Genomic DNA, 19,644 nt, shown 5'->3' with positions numbered 1-19,644 from the left:
TTCCCAGGCAGTCTTTTTTCCCCACATACCATTTATTTCTTCTATGTCTGTTTCCCTTTCCCTAGTTAGGAAGCAGGGTTGTCTAGTGGAAAGAGCACAGGATTGTGCCCCTGGCTGACTGTGGGATTTGGGGCAAATCATTCAATCTCTCTGTGCCTCATTTCCTTATCTGCAAAATGGGGATAAAATGCCTGCTCTCCCTCCCTTTTAATCAATCAGTGGTAGTTATTGAGCGCTTACTATGTGCAGTGCACTGTTCTAAGCACTTGGGCGGTAATGGTAGCCCCACATGGGACAGGGGCTGTAACTATGCCAGGACTCGGCACAGAATAAGTACTCAATATACATTTGTTAAGCACTAACTATGTGCCAAAATTATACTAAGTCCTGGACTAGTTACAAGAATATCAGTCCACGTCCCACATAAAGCTCACAGTCTTTATTCCCATTTTAGGTAACAGGCACAAAGAAGTTAAGGTGACACAGCAGACAAGTGGCAGAATCAGGCACGGTGCTCTGCACACAGTAAGCACTCAATAATTACAACTGAATGAGTGACTGGAACCCAGGTCCTCCGACACCCAGATCCACGCTAGGTCATGCCGCTTCCTCGGGCAAATCACTTACCTTCTCTGGGCTTCAGTTCCCTTGTCTATAAAATGGGGATTCTCTCTCCCACTTAGAGATTGAAGTCAGCAGGGAAGGTGTCTACCAAATCTATTACACTGTACTCTCCCAAGCGCTTAGTAATACTAATGTTGGTATTTGTTAAGCGCTTACTCTGCGCCAAGCACTGTTCTAAGCGCTGGGATAGATACAAGGTCTTCAGGTTGTCCCACGTAGGGCTCAGTCTTTATCCCTGTTTTACAGATGAGGTAACTGAGGCACAGAGAAGTGAAGTGACTTGCCCAAGGTCACACAGCTGACAAGCGGCGGAGCTGGGATTAGAACCCACGTCCTCTGACTCCCAAGCCCGCCTTCTTTCCACTAAGACATGTAGTCCAGTGCTCTGCACACCACAGTCGCTCAATAAATAGGATTGATTAATCCCCATGTGGGATAGGGTCTGATATAATTATCTTGCTCTGCCACTTGCCAGCTGTGTGACTTTGGGCAAGTCCCTTAACTTCTCTGCGCCTGTTACCTCATCTGTAAAATGGGGATTACAAACTGTGAGCCCCACGCGGGACAACCTGCTCACCTCGTATCCCCCCACGCTTAGAACAGTGCTTTGCACATAGTAAGCGCTTAACAAATGCCATCATCATCTTGTAACTACCCAAGCACTCAGCACAGTACTCAACTTATAGTAAGCGCTTAACCCAAAATAAGTACTGTGCAAGTCACTTAACTTCTCTGTGCCTCAGTGACCTCATCTGTAAAATGGGGGTTAACAACTGTGAGCCTCAAGTGGGACCACCTGATGACCCTGTCTCTCCCCCAGCGCTTAGAACAGTGCTCTGCACATAGTAAGTGCTTAACAAAGATCAACATTATTATTATTCTAAGTTCCTTCACTTCTCTGTGCCTCAGTTCCCTCATTTGTAAAATGGGGGTTAACTGTGAGCCTCACGTGGGACTACCTGATGACCCTGTCTCTCCCCCAGCGCTTAGAACAGTGCTCTGCACATAGCAAGCGCTTAACAAACACCAACATTATTATTCTTATAAGTCCCTTCACTTCTCTGTGCCTCAGTTCCCTCATCTGTAAAATGGGGATGAAGACTGTGAGCCTCACGTGGGACCACCTGATGACCCTGTCTCTCCCCCAGCGCTTAGAACAGTGCTCTGCACATCGTAAGCGCTTAACAAGTACCAACGTTATTATTATCACTGGCCATAAAATAGCGTAAGAACATTTAGTGGCAGCATTTAGCTGGAGCTAAAGCCAGGCCTCAGAGAGCTGATAGCCAGAGGAGGGAGAGGGGTTGTCCCTGCATGTCGACGTCATCATCGCGCGACCCAGGAAAGGGAGGGGCGGGGTTGGGGGGGGAAATGAGGCGAGCGATTCTCATTGGTGGGCGGAATTGAGGAGGCGGGGCCTGCACGGGCGGGGATTGGCTGGAAGGGCGGGGTTTCGTCGGGAGCGAGCGGGGCTACGGCCGGTAGGGGGCGTAGTCAGGCCCTAAGGGGCGTGGCTAACTCGACGGTGGGCGTGGCCCGGGTCGGAGGGGGCGTGGCCTGGGACCCGGGGCCCCCCGCTCGGTGCGTCGCGACCAGTCCACGGGGCGTCCACGATGCCCCCGCGCTGCTGGAGCCCCTGGTGGGGCGCCGCCCGACTCCGACCGCCTTCCCTCGGAGCCCTTCCCTCTCTCCGTAAGCGGCCCCCGTCCCCGGGTGGGGCCACTCGCTCGTTCAGTCCTTTTTACTGAGCGCTTACTAGGTGCAGAGCAGCGTACTGAACGGGGAGGGTGGCAGGGGCGGGCGATCCTGGGGGTGGACGGGGAGGGGGTGGCCTCCACACTCACTGATATCGGGGTGGGGGGGGCTCGGGAAGGGGCTGGACCCCGGGTGTGGGGAACAGTCACAGTCGGGCGGCCGTCAGATAGAGGACGCCATAGTCCCGTAGTTTGGACGCGTGGGAACCGCAGGTGGCCGAGAAGCGTCAGGTTGGCCACCCCGGCCCCGAGGGGGGCACCGGAGAGAGCGGGGGAGGAGGAAGAAATGCGTGCGTGTGGGTTGGGGGCGGTCAGCCCCGGCCTCGTCTACTGTTCCATCATCTAATCGATCGATCGATCGATCAGTGGTATATATCTCCCCAGCATGCTGCCAGCATCTCTCCACGGCAGAGCCCACCCCGCAGGTTTGCATCGTGGGCAGCGGCCCGGCCGGTTTCTACACTGCGCAGCACCTGTTGAAGGTATGGACAACAGCCCTCTCCCCGATCCCTCGTGCCCCCGGCCCCTGACAGGGAAGCCCCCTAACGCTACTCCCCCTCTACCCGCTCGCCCTCCTTCCCCACAGCCTGGGAGCTAGGCCTTGGGGGTCGGCTTTCTTCCCCGCACAGTTTATCTCTCTGCCCCTCCCTCGGAGGCCTTGACTGCCGGTGCCCTTGAATCCGGGGTGGAGGGTGTGGGGGAGGAAAGCGGGTGGAGGCGGCGGCCCTGAGGCCTCTCGCTCTCGGTTCTGGGTCACCCCTCCCCCTGGGGCCCTAGCTGGCTGCAGGAGGGATGCTCACAAAGCCGAAGCCGGTCTTCGTGGCAGAAGTCAGTCAGTCATATTTATTGAGCACTTACTGTGTGCAGAGCACTGTACTAAGCACAGAGAGTACAATAGAACAGACACATTCCCTGCCCACAGTGAGCTTCAGTTTAGAAGAGGTTTTCAGATGCCCAGGACCCTTTAAGAGTCCTCTCATCCATCCTCCTGGCTCTGAGCTGGACCAGGCGGGCTTTCCCATCTCCAGGCTCTCTGGAGAAGGAAGCTCCCTCGTTTCTGTGTCTCAGAGTTTCATCCCCTGGCCGACGGGAAGTCCGTCCTGACACCTTACTTCAATGAACCCTTGCATTTACCGCCCCTCAAGACTGCTAAAGCCCAGGACGATCCCCTCCCTCCGTGTCCCGACTCCTGACCGAACCATCCACCGTCCCCGGGCTGAGCTCCCGGGGTGGAGGGCAGCATCTGTCCTTGTACCCGTCTGGTTGGGGGCAGCCGGGCAGTGGGTCACCTGGCTGTGTCCACCCCACCAGCACCATCCTCAGGCCCAGGTGGACATCTTCGAGAAGCTGCCCGTGCCCTTTGGCCTGGTTCGCTTTGGCGTTGCCCCTGACCATCCTGAGGTGAAGGTAGGTGCCGGGGAATGGGCCTGGAGGCAGGCGGGGGCATGAGCTCAGCTCCAGACTCAGTCCTGGTCAGCGGGCTGCCCCCGGCCCACAGGTGAGGAGGGCTTCCCTGGGCACAGAGGGACTCTGACTTGTGCCCTCCTGCGCATCCTGGCAGAACGTGATCAACACCTTCACACAGACAGCCCGCTCGGCCCGTTGCGCCTTCAGGGGCAATGTGGCCGTGGGCAGGGACGTGACAGTGTCTGAGCTGCAAGAGGCCTATCATGCCGTGGTGCTGGTGAGAGGAGGTCTGGGGGGGTGGTGTTGGGGCTGGGGGATGCCTGTGCTCCCCAACTCTCTGGCGGTAGGATGGGATCGGAGCGGCTGGGCTTTGGGGGAGCAAAGAAGCCCGTGCCTGGCTGTGCCCCTGACTCTCCCGACGTCTCCCGTTGTTGCCCTCTAGAGCTATGGGGCCGAAGACCACCGGGCCTTGGGGATCCCCGGGGAGGAGCTGCCAGGGGTGCTCTCGGCCCGGGCCTTCGTGGGCTGGTACAATGGGCTCCCCGAAAACCAGGAGGTGAGGCCGGTACAGGCCGGGGGGACTGTGGGAGGAGTGGGGAGGTGTGGGGGTGGTCAGAGGGGTGAGCTGGGGCAAGAAGGGTGAGCTCAAAGCAGAGCAGGCGGGGCAGAGCTCAGCTCAAGCCCCGCTTACCCCTCGCCCCCCAGCTTGCACCCAACCTGAACTGTGACACAGCCGTGGTCCTGGGCCAGGGCAACGTGGCCCTGGATGTGGCCAGGATCCTGCTGACTCCCCCCGAGCTTCTGGAGGTGAGTGTGGCAGGGGCAGGCCAGGCAGCACTGGGCTCGTAACTAGCCAGGAGCTGGGCACTCCGGGTTCTGCCCCGTCTCTCTTGGCATCGCTGCACCTTCTGCCTCAATTTCCTCCACTGGTGGGACAGGGTGGGGAGTTCAGTACCCAAGGGGGAACCGGAGCTGGATACAGCAAGCCGGACCGGGTTTGGGGAGGGGTGGGTCTAGTCTGAGATCCTGGGCAGGGAGGGAGAGAGGGAGGAAAGTCTTGGCTGTCGGTAGCAGAAGGAGTCTCTACTTCTGACCACGGGGGTTGCCCAGTTTGCCCAGTGCGAGGTTTCCCCTTTTCTCCCACAGAAGACAGACATCACGGCGCGAGCCCTGGGGGCCCTGAAGCAGAGCCGGGTGAAGACAGTGTGGATCGTGGGGCGCAGAGGTCCCCTGCAGGCAGCCTTCACCATCAAGGTACGTGGGACCCCAGAGGGGCGGGCAGCCTGTGCCCTGAGGGAGTTTGAGGTGATTCATTCATTCAGTAGCCAGAAGGAGTGGCAAGGGGGTGGACGTGGGAAGGACCCAGGCCCGGTCCAGTTAGTCGGGGGCTCGCCTGCGTCTTGGGCGACTGGGTGGTCCGAGCCAGGCTCCCCCTTGCCTCCCTGGGGTGGGGTCCGGTCTGGGACGTGGCCTGTCCCAGCACAAACTCTCCAGGAGCTGCGGGAGATGATGAATCTGTCGGGCACACGAACCGTGCTGGACCCGGGGGACTTCGTGGGGCTCCAGGAGGCGATCAAAGGTGGGGGGCTGGCTGAGAGGAGCTGTGGATCGGCTGCGGGGTGGGGTGAAGGGGAGGGCAGCCCCTCATCCACAAGATGCAGTGTGGCCTCATAGAAAGAGCACAGGCCTGGGAGTCAGAGGCCCTGGGTTTTAATCCCAGCTCTGCCACTTGCCTGCTGTGTAACCTTGAGAGTCATTTAACTTTTCAGTGCCTCAATTTACTCGGATCTGCAAAATGGGGATTAAATACCTGTTCTCGCTTCAGTAGACCAGAAGCCCCATGCGGACAGGGAACGTGTCTGATTCGGAGGACACGTAGTAAGCTCTTAACACGTCTTAGAACTATTATTTTAGTATTCATCCCCCCCTTCCCCTCCCGTTTGGCGGCCAGCGGCTCCTCGCCCCCGAAAGCGTTTGAGTGAGTTGCTGTTGCGAGCGGCGCTGGAGCCAATCGGAGCAGAAGCAGTAGCTCGCCCGAGCACGGCCCCGCGGGCCTGGGGCTTCCGCTTCCTGCGCAGCCCCGTGGAGGTGCTGGCTTCTCCGGACGGGGTGCGGGCCGCCGGCGTCCGCTTGGCCGTCACCCGGCTGGAGGTGAGGGGTCCCCCCAGGCTGGATTGGGAGGGGGTGCTGGAGGGCTGGGCACCTCCTCACTGGGCACCCTCCATCCCTGCCCCCAGGGCTCGGGGGAGACAGCCCGGGCAGTGCCCACGGGGGCCACAGAGGACCTGCCCTGCGGACTGGTCCTGAGCAGTGTCGGGTATAAGAGCCGCCCCATCGATCCCTCTGTGCCCTTTGACCCCGAGCGGGGTGTCATCCCCAACAGCGAGGGCCGAGTGGAGCGCGCACCAGGTGAGGATGCCGAAGGGAATGGGGGCCAAGGGAGGCAGAGAGGGGTCAGCGGGGGCCTCGGGAGCGGACTGACGAGCCGCCCCCTCCCAGGGCTGTACTGCAGTGGTTGGGTGAAGAGGGGACCCACCGGCGTCATCGCCACCACCATGAGCGACAGCTTCCTCACGGGCCAGGCTCTGCTGCACGACCTCCAGGCCGGGCTCCTGCCGTCGGGAAGCCGGCCCGGCTTCGCCGCCGTGGAGCCGCTGCTGTGCAGCCGAGGTGCGGGGAACGGGGAGAAGCGAGGGGCTGGGGGGAGCAGGAGACGAAGAGCCGCGGGGAGAGGGGAGAAGCAAGGAGCCGGGGAGAGCGGGAAGAAGGGAGGAGCTGCAGGAAGGTACGGGGAGAGAGATCGGGAAGAGAGCCGCCCCCTTTCAGTGACTTTTACTCCGTGGGGACCGTGAGCAGGAGCAGCAGTGGGACGTGACGAAGGGGCAGCCATGAAGGAGCCGGGTGGAGAGCACCGGGGTATGGAGCACTGGGGTATGGGGTAGGGAGAAGGGGAGCCCGAAGGGCTCCTGGCTGGACAGGGGTGGGGGGAACTAGACGCTTAGGTCCTCTTCCACTCTCCCCCAACCCTCTCCAACCCGCCCCGCCGTTCTCAGGCGTCCAGGCCCTCACCTTCTCGGACTGGGAGAGGCTGGATGCGGAGGAGGTAGCCCGGGGCCAGGCAGCCGGGAAGCCCCGGGAGAAGCTGGTGGACCGGGCTGAGATGCTGCGACTGGCGGGTTACTGAGTGCCCCCGGGGCCGCCGAAGGGGCTGGAAGTGACCTGGCCCCCCGACCTCACCGACCCGCCTCACCTCTCACCCACCCCTTTCAGCCCCTCGCGGCGCGGCCCCTTCTCTTGTGTGGAAGAGGTCGGGGGGTGGGGGCGGTTCTGCTGCCTCAGCGGAGGAGCAGCCCCAGGGCAAAAGTACTAATAAACTGTTGGAAATCGGAATTCTGCTTTCGACTCGGTGATCGGGCGGGCTTTCTCCCGGGAGGCCGGCAGGGGGCGCCGCGAGACCAGACACCGTGCCCTCCCCATGCCAGGCTCCGGACGGCGCTGCCCCCCTCCTGCTGCCCCCCGCCTGCTGCCCCCCCGCCTGCTGCCCCTGCCCCTGCCCTCGCCCCCCGTCCTCCCCCGACCGCCGCCCATGTCCGCAGAAGGGGCTCCGCTCCGGATGGGCGCGCAGGGGCGAGGGCCGTGACTCTGCCCACTTCTTTCTCTGCCCCACTTCCCCTCCTCGCAACGGCTGAGCTCAGCCGGCCCCTGCCCCCTCCAGCCCCCTCCCTTCAAAGGCGCTCCGGACCCCGCACGGACAGTGCGGGCCGGCGGGGAGGGCCGGAGCGAGGCCCTCGGCCCGGCCTCTCCCCTCCTGGTAGGGGCGGGGGGCGGAGGGAGAGGACGGTGGCACGGGAGTGCCGCGGTGGCGCCTTTCTGGCTCTTGGCCTGAGCGCAAAGCGAGCGGCTCGGGACGCTTCGGCCCGCGGCCCGGGGAAACGGGGAGGAGCGGTGCGGGAGAGGCTGCGGGACAGCCCGCGGGAGCCCGCATCCTCCGTCCCGCCCGGCCCTGGAGCTGGACCCCCGGAGCCGCTCCAGGGAGGAGGCGGCGACCCGAGGAACTGAGCGCTGCGCTTGGAGAGCCCAGCGTCCGGAGCGGGGTGCCACCCCCGGGGTAAGTGCGGGGGGCGCGGCGGGGCCACAACTTTTCTGCCAACCGACGGTTCCCGGAACTCCAGACGACGGCGGGCGCGCAAGGGAGCCGGGGAGGGCGCGCACAGGACCGGCTGCGAGAGCCGGAGACCCGGAGGAGGGTCCCGGGGGTCCGGGCGCGAAGAACGGGGCCGGAGCGGCGGACAGACCCGGGGCCCGGGGTCAAGGGGCAGAGATCGGGGGGCTGAGGTCCGTGAGGTCGGCGGCCAGATCGCCCCGATGCGAGAAAACCGTCCCCGGCCCCTTGGGAGAGCCCAGGTTAGAGACCCAGGTGTCCCGGCTGCCGTTTTCCCTCTGTCCGACGGGACGCCCTCCGCCAGACTCCCCGTCCGGAGGGGCGACTAGTGGCCCCGGGGCTAGTGGCCCCGCACCCCCGGTCCGGGAGCTCGCCGCCCCTCCGCGCCCCGGAGGCGGTGAGGGGACGGGGCTTCCTCCGGGCTTGGCCGAGAGGGGACGAGGAGCCGGGCCGGGGCCGGGAGTCGCCGCCGCAGCGTCGCGCCGGTGTCCTTGAGCCGACAGGTGACGGTGGCCCCCGCCCGGGCAACGGATGCCACCTTCCCTATGAATTATTTATCGCCGACCTAAATAGCCCCGGAAATTCACAGCCCGAGCGCCAGAGACTCCTGCCGGGGGTCGGGGGCGCGGGGGAGGGCAGGAGCATCCGGTAGCCGGGGCATCGGGGGCGGGGGGGTTCCCTCCGACTAAGTCACCCACCTCCACCCCCGGGCCCTTGACGGGAAGGGAAAGGAGGGCTCTCTGCTGGGGCAGGGTCTTTTCATTTTTTCATTCAGTTCTATTTACCGAGAGCTTCCTGTGTGCAGAGCACTGAACTAAGCGCTTGGAAAGTACGATACGGCAGTATAGAGAGAAAATCCCTGCCCACAACGGGCTCCCTTTCTGGGCCTCCGTTCTTCCCCTTCTCAAAGGGCAATGAGAGGGAAGGGTAGCTGAGTGGAGAGCTGGATGCTCCCCTTCCCACTTCCCACTTTTGCCTCCTCCCCTAGCCCGCTCAGGGCTGCCCTCTCCCAGCACTGAGCTCTCTAGAGGGGGAACCCCGGCTCCACCATACTTAAATCCCTTTCTTTACACTCTTCTATTTCCCCATCCGTAACGGATTTTAATGTCCATCTCACCCGATCGACTGTAAACTTGTAGGCAGGGATCGTGCCTACCAACTCTGTTGTATTCTCAAGAGTTTAGTACATAGTAAGCGCTCAGTAAATACCAGTGATCGATCGATTGATTGATTGCCACTTTTAAAGAAAGGAAGCCTGAAATTTGGAGCCCAGAAGCAGCTCAGGATGATTCCCCACTCTTTGCCCTGGCCGGCTGCCTATTAACCCCGGGGGCAAGGCCGAGGGGGAGGGTGGGTGGGCAGCAGAGGTAGGGCAAGACCGAGGGGGAGGGTGGGGCTGGGCAGAGAGGGGAGGATGACGGGGCAGAAGGAGTGGGCAGCGGGGGCGGATCCCCTGGGGAATGTACCCCCTTGCCCTGACCCCACCCCCACCGACCAGTACCCATTTTCGGGTGATGCTGTGGCTGATTCTTGGCCTCTGAGCCTCTCCCTGGCCCGGGCTGTGTCTCTGCAGGTGCCCTCTGGTAGACATGGGCAGAGCCCTGGCCCCCGCCCTGCTGCTGACCTCCCTCCTGGGCTCCGTGGCGGAGCTGGGCCCGGGCGCAGGGGAGCCGGCCGTGACGGTGGCGGTGGTGTTTGGCGGCTCAGGCCCGCTGTGGCAGGAACGGAGCCCGGCTCACCCCCGCCTCAGCCCGCAGGGCTTTGTGGACCTGCCGCTGGAAGTCCGGCCGCTGCCCGTCGTGGTCAATGACACCAACCCCGGCACCCTGCTGACGCGGCTCTGCGACCTGCTGGGCACGGCCCAGGTCCACGGCGTCGTCTTCGAGGACAACGTGGGCACGGAGGCCGTGGCCCAGCTTCTCGACTTCGTCTCCTCCCAGACCCGAGTGCCCATCGTCAGCATCAGCGGGGGCTCCGCAGTGGTCCTCACCCCCAAGGTGCCCGGCTGCCTTCCCTGCCACCTTACCCCGGTTTGGGAGGAGAAGCTCTGGGGCTCCATCTCAGACGTGCTGCTCTATTCTTGGAGAATGGAGCGCTCCTTGCCCTCAAGGGGCTTCTGGTCTTTTTATATCATTATTACTATCATTAATAATAATAATACTAATATTTGTTAAGCGCTTACTATGTGTCAAGCACTGTTCTAAGCGCTGGGTTAGATGCAATTTACTCAGATCGGACACAGTCCCTGTCCCACATGGGGCTCACAGTCCAAGTAGGCAGGAGAACTAGCACTGAATCCTTATTTAAAAAAAAGGAAACAAGTCCAGAGAAGTTAAGCGACTTGCCCACAGTCACACAGCCGGAAACTGACAGAGTAGGGATTAGAGGCCTCTGACCCGCAGGTCCGGGCTCTTCCTAGTAGACCACGAGCCTTCTCGGTGTAAAATCGATCTGATAGAGAAACCTTGAATTCTGGAGGCGACGGGGAATGAGGAGGCCTAAAGGGGGCTCGAGAAGCCTGGGTGGGCTGGCCGGCACTGAGGTGATGGAAGGCTGTGGGAGGACTCGAGAAGGACGAAGAGGCTGAGAATAGGAAGAGGATGGGCGCTGGGAGAGCTTGGGGATTGGAGGCGTCTGGGGTCTGGGGAGGATTGGGGGAGAATGGTGAGGCTAGAGGGGCTGGGAGGGAGAGGGCTTCTAGTCCACCCTGGCGCTCACCCTTTCTCTCGCCCTCACTGGCCCCGGCGGCCCCCAGGAGCCCGGCTCAGCCTTTCTCCAGTTGGGGGTCTCCTTGGAGCAGCAGATCCAGGTGATGTTTAAGGTGCTGGAGGAGTACAACTGGGGCTCGTTCTCCGTCATCACCAGCCTGCACCCCGGCTACAGCCTGTTCCTGGAGGGCGTGCGCGCCTTCACGGACGCCAGCTACTTCGGCTGGGAGCTGCAGGACACGCTGACCCTGGAGCTGGGCCCGGGGACCGCAGGCTCGAGCACCCAGCGCCTGCTGCGCCAGCTGGACACCGAGGTGCTGGTGGCCTACTGCTCGCGGGAAGAGGCCGAGGTCCTGTTCGCCGCCGCCGGGCAGGCCGGGCTCCTCGGCCCGGGTTACGTGTGGGTGGTGCCCAGCGTGGCGGTGGGCAGCACGGAGGCCCCGCCGCCCGTCTTCCCCGTGGGCCTGATCAGCGTGGTGACCGACGCCTGGCGCCTGAACCTGCTTCAGAAGGTGCGCGACGGGGTCACCATCTTGGCCCTGGGAGCCCACAGCTACCGGCGGCGCTACGGCGCTCTGCCCCCCCCGGCCCGCGACTGCCGGGAGACCCCCGGACCCGCCGGCTCCGCCCGAGACGGTTTTTACAGGTGGGGATCCCGGAGGCCGAGCGGGGGAGCGGGAGAGGCGGGGGAGGCCGGGAGCGACCCCATCAGCAATGAGGCTCATCCTTCCCATCTCACCCGCATCTTGGGCTCGGACCCGCCCGGGCTTCCCTCAATTCCCCCGCCGAACGGCCCTGGCCACCCAGCCTGGAGGTTGGTTCAGCCTCGGGGTCGGGGCCTCAGGGCTAAACGGAACAAGAGGGGAGTGCAGGAAACGGGGGGTCTGAAAGAGAGCTGGGGTCCTCTCCCTCCTCCTGCTCCTTCGGTCCCTCGGAGGGCTGAGCCCGTGGGGATCCTAGGGGGGCTCTTCGGGAGGGACCCCGAAGCGGTGCCCACCCCTTCACCGCGGGACGGTCCGCCCTGGCCCCTTAGGCACCTGCTGAACGTCACTTGGAAAGAGCGGGATTTCTCCTTCAACGCCGGCGGCTACCTCGGGCACCCCTCCATGGTCGTCATCTCGCTCAACCGGCACCGGCTCTGGGAGATGGTGAGGGCGCCCCAGGGTACGGGATTCTGATGGTGGGGAGGGGGCCTCCGTTGGTTGGGAGGCGTCCCCTCTCCTGGGTCCGCTGCCCGTCCACCCTGTGTCCGCAGGTGGGGCGCTGGGAGCGGGGCATAATCCACATGAAGTACCCGGTGTGGCCCCGTTACGGTTCCTTCCTGCAGCCGGTGGTGGACAGCCGGCACCTGACAGTGACCACACTGGAAGAGCGGCCCTTCATCATCGTGGAGCACCCCGACCCGGCCACCGGCGGCTGCGTCCCCAACACCGTGCCTTGCCGCCAGCAGGGCAACGGGACGGCCAGGTCTGGGGACGGGGGGAGGGCGGGGGACCCCCGGGCTGGGCCGAGGGACCAAGGGGCGAGGGGGCCTCTCTACTGTGGCCGGGGAGGAGGTGCTCACAAGTCAGGGCTGGGGTCAGGGCTGTGCTCAGGAGCAGGTGGGGGTTAGTTGTGGGGTTAGGGCTGGGGTAGGATTAAGATTAGGGTTAAAATTAGGACAGAATGGCGCTAGGACTGGGGCTGAAGATAGGCTTGAGATTGGGATTAGCATTGGGGTTAAATTCAAAATTCGGGTTGATGTTGGATTTCAAACTAGGTTTGAGGTTGGGGTTAATGTTTGGGTTTGGTTTAGAGTAGGACTGGGATTTTATTGCCATTGTTCTCGTCTGTCCGTCTCCCCCGATTAGACTGTAAGCCCGTCAGACGACAGGGACTGTCTCTATCTGTTGCCGATTTGTTCATTCCAAGCGCTTAGTACAGTGCTCTGCACATAGTAAGCGCTCAATAAATACTATTGAATAAATACTATTGAATGAATTAAGGTTGAAAGCAGGGGAGCGGTCGCTAGAGAAGCAGCATCACCTAATGGTTAGCGCTTGGGTTTGGGAGTCAGGAGAACCTGGGTTTAGATTTCAGATCTGCCACTTGTCTGCTGTGTGACCTTGGGCAAGTCACTTAACTTATCTGTGCCTCAGTTATCTCACTGTAAAATAGGGATTAAGCCCCATGTGGGACAGAGGCTGCATCCAAATCAATAGCTTCTATTTACTGCAGCACTTAGTACAGTGCCTGGCAGATAGTAAGGGCTTAACAGTTACCACAAAAAAGTCACGTTGAGGCTTTAGATCAATGGATTCTGGCAGAACTGAAGCCTACTTGACCCCTTTCAACTCCCCTATCTTGCCCATTTCCCCCTTCTCTCCACTGCCTTATTTTTCCCCCTTCTCCATCATCTCCTCCTCTCTTCCATCTCTCCCTTCTCCCTCACCTTTCCATTCTCTTCCATCCCCTCCACCCCCTTGCCCTTCTTCTCTCCCTTTTCCTCTCCATATCTCCCATTTCTCCTGGAGCAGAGGCAGAGGTAGCTGGCTGGTCTGGCCCCAGGCTGACCGGCAACCCCCTCCTTCGGTCTCTCCCCCGGGGGGTCTCTCCCCTTGGTCTGTCCCACTGCAGCAGTGATGGGCCTGGGGAACCTTACACGAAGCTGTGCTGCAAAGGCTTCTGCATCGACATCCTGAGGAAGCTGGCCAAAGTGGTCAAGTTCTCCTACGACCTCTATCTGGTCACCAACGGCAAACACGGCAAGAAGGTGCGGGGCGTCTGGAACGGCATGATTGGAGAGGTAGGCCCAACCCTTGCCCCCCTCCAGTGCTGGTCCCGAGGCTTAGAGACCCCCCCAGGACCCACCTCCCCGGGTTCCCATCCCACTTGTGTTTCCCCCTACAGGCTCCCCAGACAATCCCCTGCTGGGGGCATCTTTGGGGTCCTGAGTCGAACCCCCCTTCCTCCTCCAGCCCCCACCGACCTCTTAAAAAGGGTCTACTTCCCCAGGTCGGCCCAAGTCTCTGCTGCTAGGGCACCCCCCGCCGCCCCCCGCAGGGATCGGCTAAACTATGGGGGTTCGACTGTCCCGGGATGATGGGGTCAGTTCGGGGGAGAGCAGGGTCGGAGTCGACCGCTCCCATTATTCCTTCACTCGAAGGTGTACTACAGGCGAGCGGACATGGCCATCGGCTCTCTGACCATCAACGAGGAGCGCTCCGAGATCATCGACTTCTCCGTGCCCTTCGTGGAGACGGGCATCAGCGTCATGGTGGCCCGGAGCAACGGCACCGTCTCCCCCTCTGCCTTCTTGGGTGAGCCGGGTTGGGGTGGAGGCGCGGGGTGGCAGAGCGGGCCCAGGCCGGAGGGGAGGTGGGGTGGGAGGTGTCCCAGGTCAGAGGACCCCTCCCCCCCCCATCTCGTCCCACCCTCTCCCAGAGCCGTACAGCCCTTCCGTGTGGGTGATGATGTTCGCGCTGGGTCTCACCGTGGTGGCCGTCACCGTCTTCATGTTTGAGTACTTCAGCCCCGGCGGCTACAACCGCGATCTCGCCAGCGGCAAGAGTGAGTGCGGGAGCGGAGCGGCTGGGGTCGAGGGGGAGGAGGAGAGTCCTGGGTCCGGGCGGCCCTTGCTCTCCCCTGGGCCAAGCCCCTCTGACCCCCGCCCCCCCGACCCGGGACCTCCCCGCACGTTCTCCGCCTTCTCCCGGCAGGGTCCGGGAGCTCCTCCTTCACCATTGGCAAGTCCGTGTGGCTGCTGTGGGCGCTGGTCTTCAACAACTCGGTGCCCATCGAGAACCCTCGGGGTACCACCAGCAAGATCATGGTCCTGGTCTGGGCCTTCTTCGCCGTCATCTTCCTCGCCAGCTACACGGCCAACCTGGCGGCCTTCATGATCCAGGAGCAGTACATAGATACCGTGTCGGGGCTCAGCGACGGGAAGGTCGGGGGGAGGGGACCTGGGGTGGGGTTGGGGGCCAGGGGGCGGGGCCCGGGGCAAGGGGCAGAACCTGGGGCGCCTTGCTCCGGGGGAGGCTGATGCGCAGTTCCAGCGACCCCAGAAACCGCGCATCACTCAGTGACGGGAAGGTCGGGGGGAGGGGAGCCGGGAGGGGTCCGGAAGGGGTCTGGGCTGACGCGGGCCCGGCCCCTCCCGCAGTTCCAGCGCCCCCAGGAGCAGTACCCGCCCTTTCGCTTCGGCACTGTGCCCAACGGCAGCACGGAACGCAACATCCGCAGTAATTACCGGGCCATGCACGCACACATGGCCAGGTTTAACCAGCGCTCCGTGGAGGAGGCCCTCACCAGCCTCAAGATGGGGTGAGCCCTCACTCTGGCAGTTGCCCTCCCTCTCCAGGCCAGAGGGGACTGTAAAGACCCTCGAGGGCAAGGATCCATGTCCTAGTACTCGCCTAAACGCCGAGGTGCGGTGTTCGGCACGCGGTGCTCCTCGAGGATAGGGATCATGTCTACCTAGTCTATGGTACACTTCCAAGCGCTCAGTGCAGGGCTGGACACGCGGTAAGTGCTCAATAAGTCCCACCGATTGATCGATTGATTGATTTCTGGGGCCCGAGGCAGGGCCCCTTCAGGTTCCCTTCCGGAGCAGGCCAAGGGTCCGCAGCCCCCCTTGGAGTGAGCTGACAGGTCCCTGATGGAGGGCGGGAACTTGCGGCCCCGGGCGGAGGGCGGCACCGCCCCGGCCCTCATGGCACCGCCCTCGCCTTCCCCCCCCGGCCCGGCCCCGCCCCAGGAAGCTGGACGCCTTCATCTACGACGCGGCCGTGCTCAACTACATGGCGGGCAAGGACGAGGGCTGCAAACTAGTGACCATCGGCTCCGGGAAGGTGTTTGCCACAACCGGCTACGGCATCGCTCTGCAGAAGGGCTCGCATTGGAAACGGGCCATCGACCTGGCCCTGCTGCAGTTCCTGGGGGACGGTGGGTGGGGCGGGGGCGGCCGGGAGGGGCGGGAGGGCTCTGGGGGCGGCCGGTGGCGGGGCCGCCCGGGCACTGAACCGGCTTCCACCTCTCAGGGGAGACGCAGAAGCTACAGGCAACGTGGCTGTCCGGAATCTGCCAGAACGAGAAGAACGAGGTGATGAGCAGCAAGCTGGACATCGACAACATGGCGGGGGTCTTCTACATGCTGCTGGTGGCCATGGGGCTGTCCCTGCTGGTCTTCGCCTGGGAGCACCTGGTCTACTGGCGACTGCGCCACCAGGTCCCCCAGGGGCCCCCGCCGCTGGACTTCCTGCTGGCCATCAGCAGGGTGAGCGTCTCCCGGGCACTGTCCCTGCCAGGGCTCTCCCGGGCCTCAGCGTCCCCCCCGTCCCCCCCCGCCTTTGGTCTAGGAAAGCCCCTAAGGGGCGCCTTCTGAGAGTCCGGCCGTCCCGACTCGTACATGCGTTCAATCGTATGCTGAGCGCTTCCTGTGTGCCGAGCGCTGTACTAAGCGCTTGGGAGAGTACATTATAACGAGATAGAGGCACATTCCCCGACCCGCCCTGACCGCTGGCCTCTCCCCGTTCCGGCCCAGGGCATCTACAGCTGCTTCCGGGGGGTGGAGAACCTGGCCGGCCCCGCGCCGCCCCGCAACCCGGCCCTGGCGACCGGCTCCGCCCAGGCCAGCGTGCTCAACCTGCTGCAGACGGCCCGAGCCCTGGTGAGCACGGCCGGCGTGGACAGTTCCCTGGAGCAGGCCGCCCGCACCATCGAGAGCTGGGGCAGCCGCCGGGAGGCCCCGCCGCCCGCCTTCGTCCCGCGACCTCCGCCGCCCGCCTACTCGCCGCGGCCCCCTCAGCTCCTGCCGGCCCCTCCCGGGCCTCCCTGCGGAGGAGGACTGGGGGTCGGGAGGCGTCCGGGGGGCCCCCGAGGCCTGGTGGTGGTGAGCAGCGCCCCTCAGCCTCTGGTCCACCTCTTGCCCCCGGAGAGGGCCCTGCCGGACCTCTTTCGAGAGCCCGGACGGGGCGGGCGCCTCTTCTCCTCCTCCTCTCTCTCCGAGCGGCGCCGGTCCCCGGGGAGTCCCGGCTCGGGCCGCCCCTGCCTCCCGCCTTTCCCGGAGCCCCCCCGAGCCGGAGGATCTGTCGCTCCTGCGGCGGGAGCAGCTGGGCCGGCGGGAGGCTCGGCTCGGGGCAGCCCGGTCCCCCCGGGGCCCGCGGCTGAGCCGGGAGGTCCGGCCCGGCCCCCCGCCCCGACCCTCGCCGCGGCGCCGCCCGGTGCCGCCCCGGGGCCTCTGCCCCTTCCCCGCCCTCCTCCCCGCTGGAAGCTCCCCCGGGGGACCCCGCGCTGACCGGAGCCGCCGGGCCCCTGGGCAGCCTCGGCCGCTGCCCTCCGTCGGGGAGGGAGGCCACGCCGAGCCCTCTTGCCCCCATACTTACGCCAACCTGACCCCGTGCTGGGGGTCGGGCTGCCCGCCACCCCCTCCCTGTGCCAGCCAGGGCCCCTGTGGGCCGCGAAAACGCGGACAGAGGACCCTGACCTGGGGCGTCGGCTACCGGGACCGAGGTGGGTGGGAGTCCGGGACAGGGGGGGAGGAGGAGGAGGAGGAGGTCGCCGTCAGCCGGGCACACGGCCCTCCAGGGACTCGGGCCTGGCGGCGCATCTCCAGCTTGGAATCGGAGGTGTGAGTGGTCGGGGTTCGGGGGTGGACAGAAGGGCTCTCAGCCGCGAGGGGCCCGGGTGATAGTGGGTGAACCTCTCCCATCGGGGTACGAGCCACTCTCAGAGCTCGGGTCTTCTCTACACCCCACTGGCTCCCCACTGCCCCTGCTACTGCTAAGCAGACCGAATCCCACACCTTCCACCGTCACCAGAGTAACTCCACTGACCTCTGACCCGGGAGGGGGTGGGGGTGTTGCTGCGGAAAGTCGGTCCGGGATTCGGCGGGGAGGGGACGACTCAGAGCCTCAGCGACCCCGCGCGATGGTAGTGGGGGCCCGGCGGCCCGAGGATGGTCCCGGTGGCTCCTGGCAAGTTTTAGGGCATCAAAGGTTCCAGGATGGGAGAAGGCTCTGGGGCAAAGCTGCCTTTCTGAAAGTCGGTCCCCGAGCCTCAATCCCAGAGTCCCGCGTGAGCTATTAAACAAACACGGACTAAGTCGGACTTGCCCCTACTGCCTTCTTCTGCCCTGACCAAGGGGAAGAGCCAGCCACCTGCCCTGCTACTTCTTCGGCGAGGCCGCGAGGCTCCATTGCCTCGCATGGCCTCCCCAGCGGGGGTGGCGGGCGGAGAGTCACGGGGGGCGCAGGTGCATGTGTCTGTATGTAGGGGTTGGGGGGAAAGAGTCCCAGGGAGAGGCAGAGTGCAGGGGAAGGGATGGGAAAAAGTCTGGGAAGAGGGCCATGGAGGCAACAGCCCGGGGGACTTAGGGTTGGGGATAGTACCGCGGGTGACTCAGTGGGCCCCGGGGCCTGGTGGTTTAGGGCTGGGGGAGGGGAAGACTAAGCAGCCGAGAGAGCCTTCGGGCACTTAGACCGCCGCCCACCCACTGCCTCCTTCCGCTAGCCCCCCAGTCCAAGTTGACAAGTGTCCCCACTCCCCTCCTCCCGCCCAGGACTCAGGCTATGGCGGCGCCCAGCAGGGTCTTCCAGCACAGCTGCCCGCACACGCCCAGGAGCTGCTGCGCCACAGTGGCCGGGGACCGTCCCCTTCTCCCTCCTCCCCACAGACCGGGCCCGGAATGGAGGTGGCCAGGGGGCATGGAGCTCTGCCAGCCTCAGGCCCGTCGTCCTCCTGCCGCCGCAGCCGCCGGCTGGGGCTGCGAGCCCAAGCTTGGTGGATGCCGTGGCGGGCAAGGGTCGGGGGGCAGCCCGGACCTGTAGTTCGGGAGTCCCTTCATCCTTCCCACCACCTTCCCCTCAGCCCCGGAGAAGGTCGGGGCGCCCCCAGCCTCCCAGGGCGACCTGCCTCTCTCTCGGGCCTGTCTCCTGACAGGGTGGTGGACCCAGCTAGAACATTTGACTCCTGATTCTGCCCCAGGGGGTTGGGGTAGAGACCTCGGTGATGAAAGGATTAAAAAGCCTGGGGTCCTGCCCTTCGCCCCTCGGTGGGGCAGACGGAAAGGCGGGGTTGGTGGGGAAGGGTTCTCCCCGCCGCCCGCTGCTGGAGCCGAGCCCGGGAGCTTGCAAGACATCACATCCCGAATGGCGAGAGGCGGATATTCGGCTTCACGCCCCCTTCCTGCACTGTCCCCACCTGGACCCCCCAAATTCGAGCCTGCCCCGCCCCAACCCCCGGGAGGGCGAGTTGAGGAGGCTAAATGCGTTGCGGGGCAGACCTGCGCTAGGTCTCTCTAGGCCTCTGGTTTCCCTGCCTCAGTTTCCCCCTCTCTCTGCAGAGAAGGCGGCCTCTCCCTGTCTTTGGAGTGTTCCTTCCTTCCCCTCCTTCCGTCGGACTGGCCTCGTCCACGTAACGGGACAGCTGGGCGGTGCAGGGCTGGCACGGTGTCCCCAAGACCCCCCACCCGCGCCTCCGACTTACCTGCCATCTGTCCGGTCTCTGAAGCCTCCTCCACCTCCTCTCCGGCCCCGAGAAAAGGAGGGACGGCAGCTCTTCACACAAAAACGCAGGTGGCCCCCATCGGCCTCCGGGTTAAGGCCCGGAGGAGGAAGGGAAGGGGACGGGGAGCCGGGAACCTGTGACCAGGGACCCCAGAGGAAGGTGGCTGCCCTTCAAGCCGGGGGAGGGGGTCTGGAGGGGAAGGTGAGCAGAAAGGGAGAGCAGGGGGTTGTCTCTGGTTCCAAAAACACCAGCTTATTAAAATCACATCTCCTCCAAGAAGCCTTCCCTGATTAAGCCCTCTCTTCCCCTACTCCCTCTCCTTTCTGCGTCGTCTATGCACTTGGATCTGTAACCTTTAGACATTCGATGGTCAGACCGCCCTCAGGCCCACGGCTCTTCTGTACATATCTGTGATTTAGTTATGTTAATGTCTCTCTCCCCCTCTAGACTGGAAGCTTCTCGTGGGCAGGGAACGTGTCTATCTGTTGTACTCTCCCAAGCA

General features: G+C 63.7%; 2 protein-coding genes across 5 annotated transcripts; both read left to right on the top strand.

Moving 5' to 3' along the window:
* The first annotated feature begins 2,167 nt into the window (after positions 1 to 2,167).
* Positions 2,168 to 7,175, top strand: FDXR (ferredoxin reductase). 4 transcript variants are annotated; one of them, XM_039911017.1, is made up of 13 exons: positions 2,168 to 2,316; positions 2,745 to 2,860; positions 3,702 to 3,785; positions 3,940 to 4,062; positions 4,228 to 4,341; positions 4,491 to 4,592; positions 4,932 to 5,039; positions 5,280 to 5,364; positions 5,737 to 5,936; positions 6,023 to 6,194; positions 6,285 to 6,455; positions 6,642 to 6,701; positions 6,839 to 7,175. In XM_039911017.1, exons 1-13 carry the CDS (start codon positions 2,238 to 2,240, stop codon positions 6,967 to 6,969), a joined length of 1,545 nt encoding a protein of 514 aa, XP_039766951.1. In that variant the 5' UTR covers positions 2,168 to 2,237; the 3' UTR covers positions 6,970 to 7,175. The 4 variants fall into 4 exon arrangements, with proteins under 4 accessions (XP_039766951.1, XP_028912741.1, XP_028912742.1 ...); XM_029056908.2 differs by having other exon boundaries at positions 3,690 to 3,785; XM_029056909.2 differs by having other exon boundaries at positions 2,169 to 2,316; positions 2,763 to 2,860; positions 3,690 to 3,785.
* A 639-nt stretch (positions 7,176 to 7,814) lies between these two features.
* On the top strand, positions 7,815 to 19,053 carry GRIN2C (glutamate ionotropic receptor NMDA type subunit 2C). Its single transcript, XM_039911005.1, is given in 15 exon segments — positions 7,815 to 7,893; positions 9,521 to 9,944; positions 10,703 to 11,301; positions 11,689 to 11,803; positions 11,911 to 12,122; positions 13,275 to 13,440; positions 13,801 to 13,954; positions 14,079 to 14,204; positions 14,354 to 14,583; positions 14,800 to 14,960; positions 15,394 to 15,581; positions 15,677 to 15,912; positions 16,180 to 16,704; positions 16,706 to 16,800; positions 16,885 to 19,053. Coding segments are annotated over 14 exon segments (3,600 nt in total). The 5' UTR covers positions 7,815 to 7,893; positions 9,521 to 9,536; the 3' UTR covers positions 17,270 to 19,053.
* The last annotated feature ends 591 nt before the right edge of the window (positions 19,054 to 19,644 follow it).

The sequence above is a fragment of the Ornithorhynchus anatinus genome, unplaced genomic scaffold (genome assembly GCF_004115215.2).
Source record: "Ornithorhynchus anatinus isolate Pmale09 unplaced genomic scaffold, mOrnAna1.pri.v4 scaffold_264_arrow_ctg1, whole genome shotgun sequence".
Taxonomy (NCBI): domain Eukaryota; kingdom Metazoa; phylum Chordata; class Mammalia; order Monotremata; family Ornithorhynchidae; genus Ornithorhynchus; species Ornithorhynchus anatinus.
This window is presented reverse-complemented; position numbering and strand designations above follow the sequence as displayed.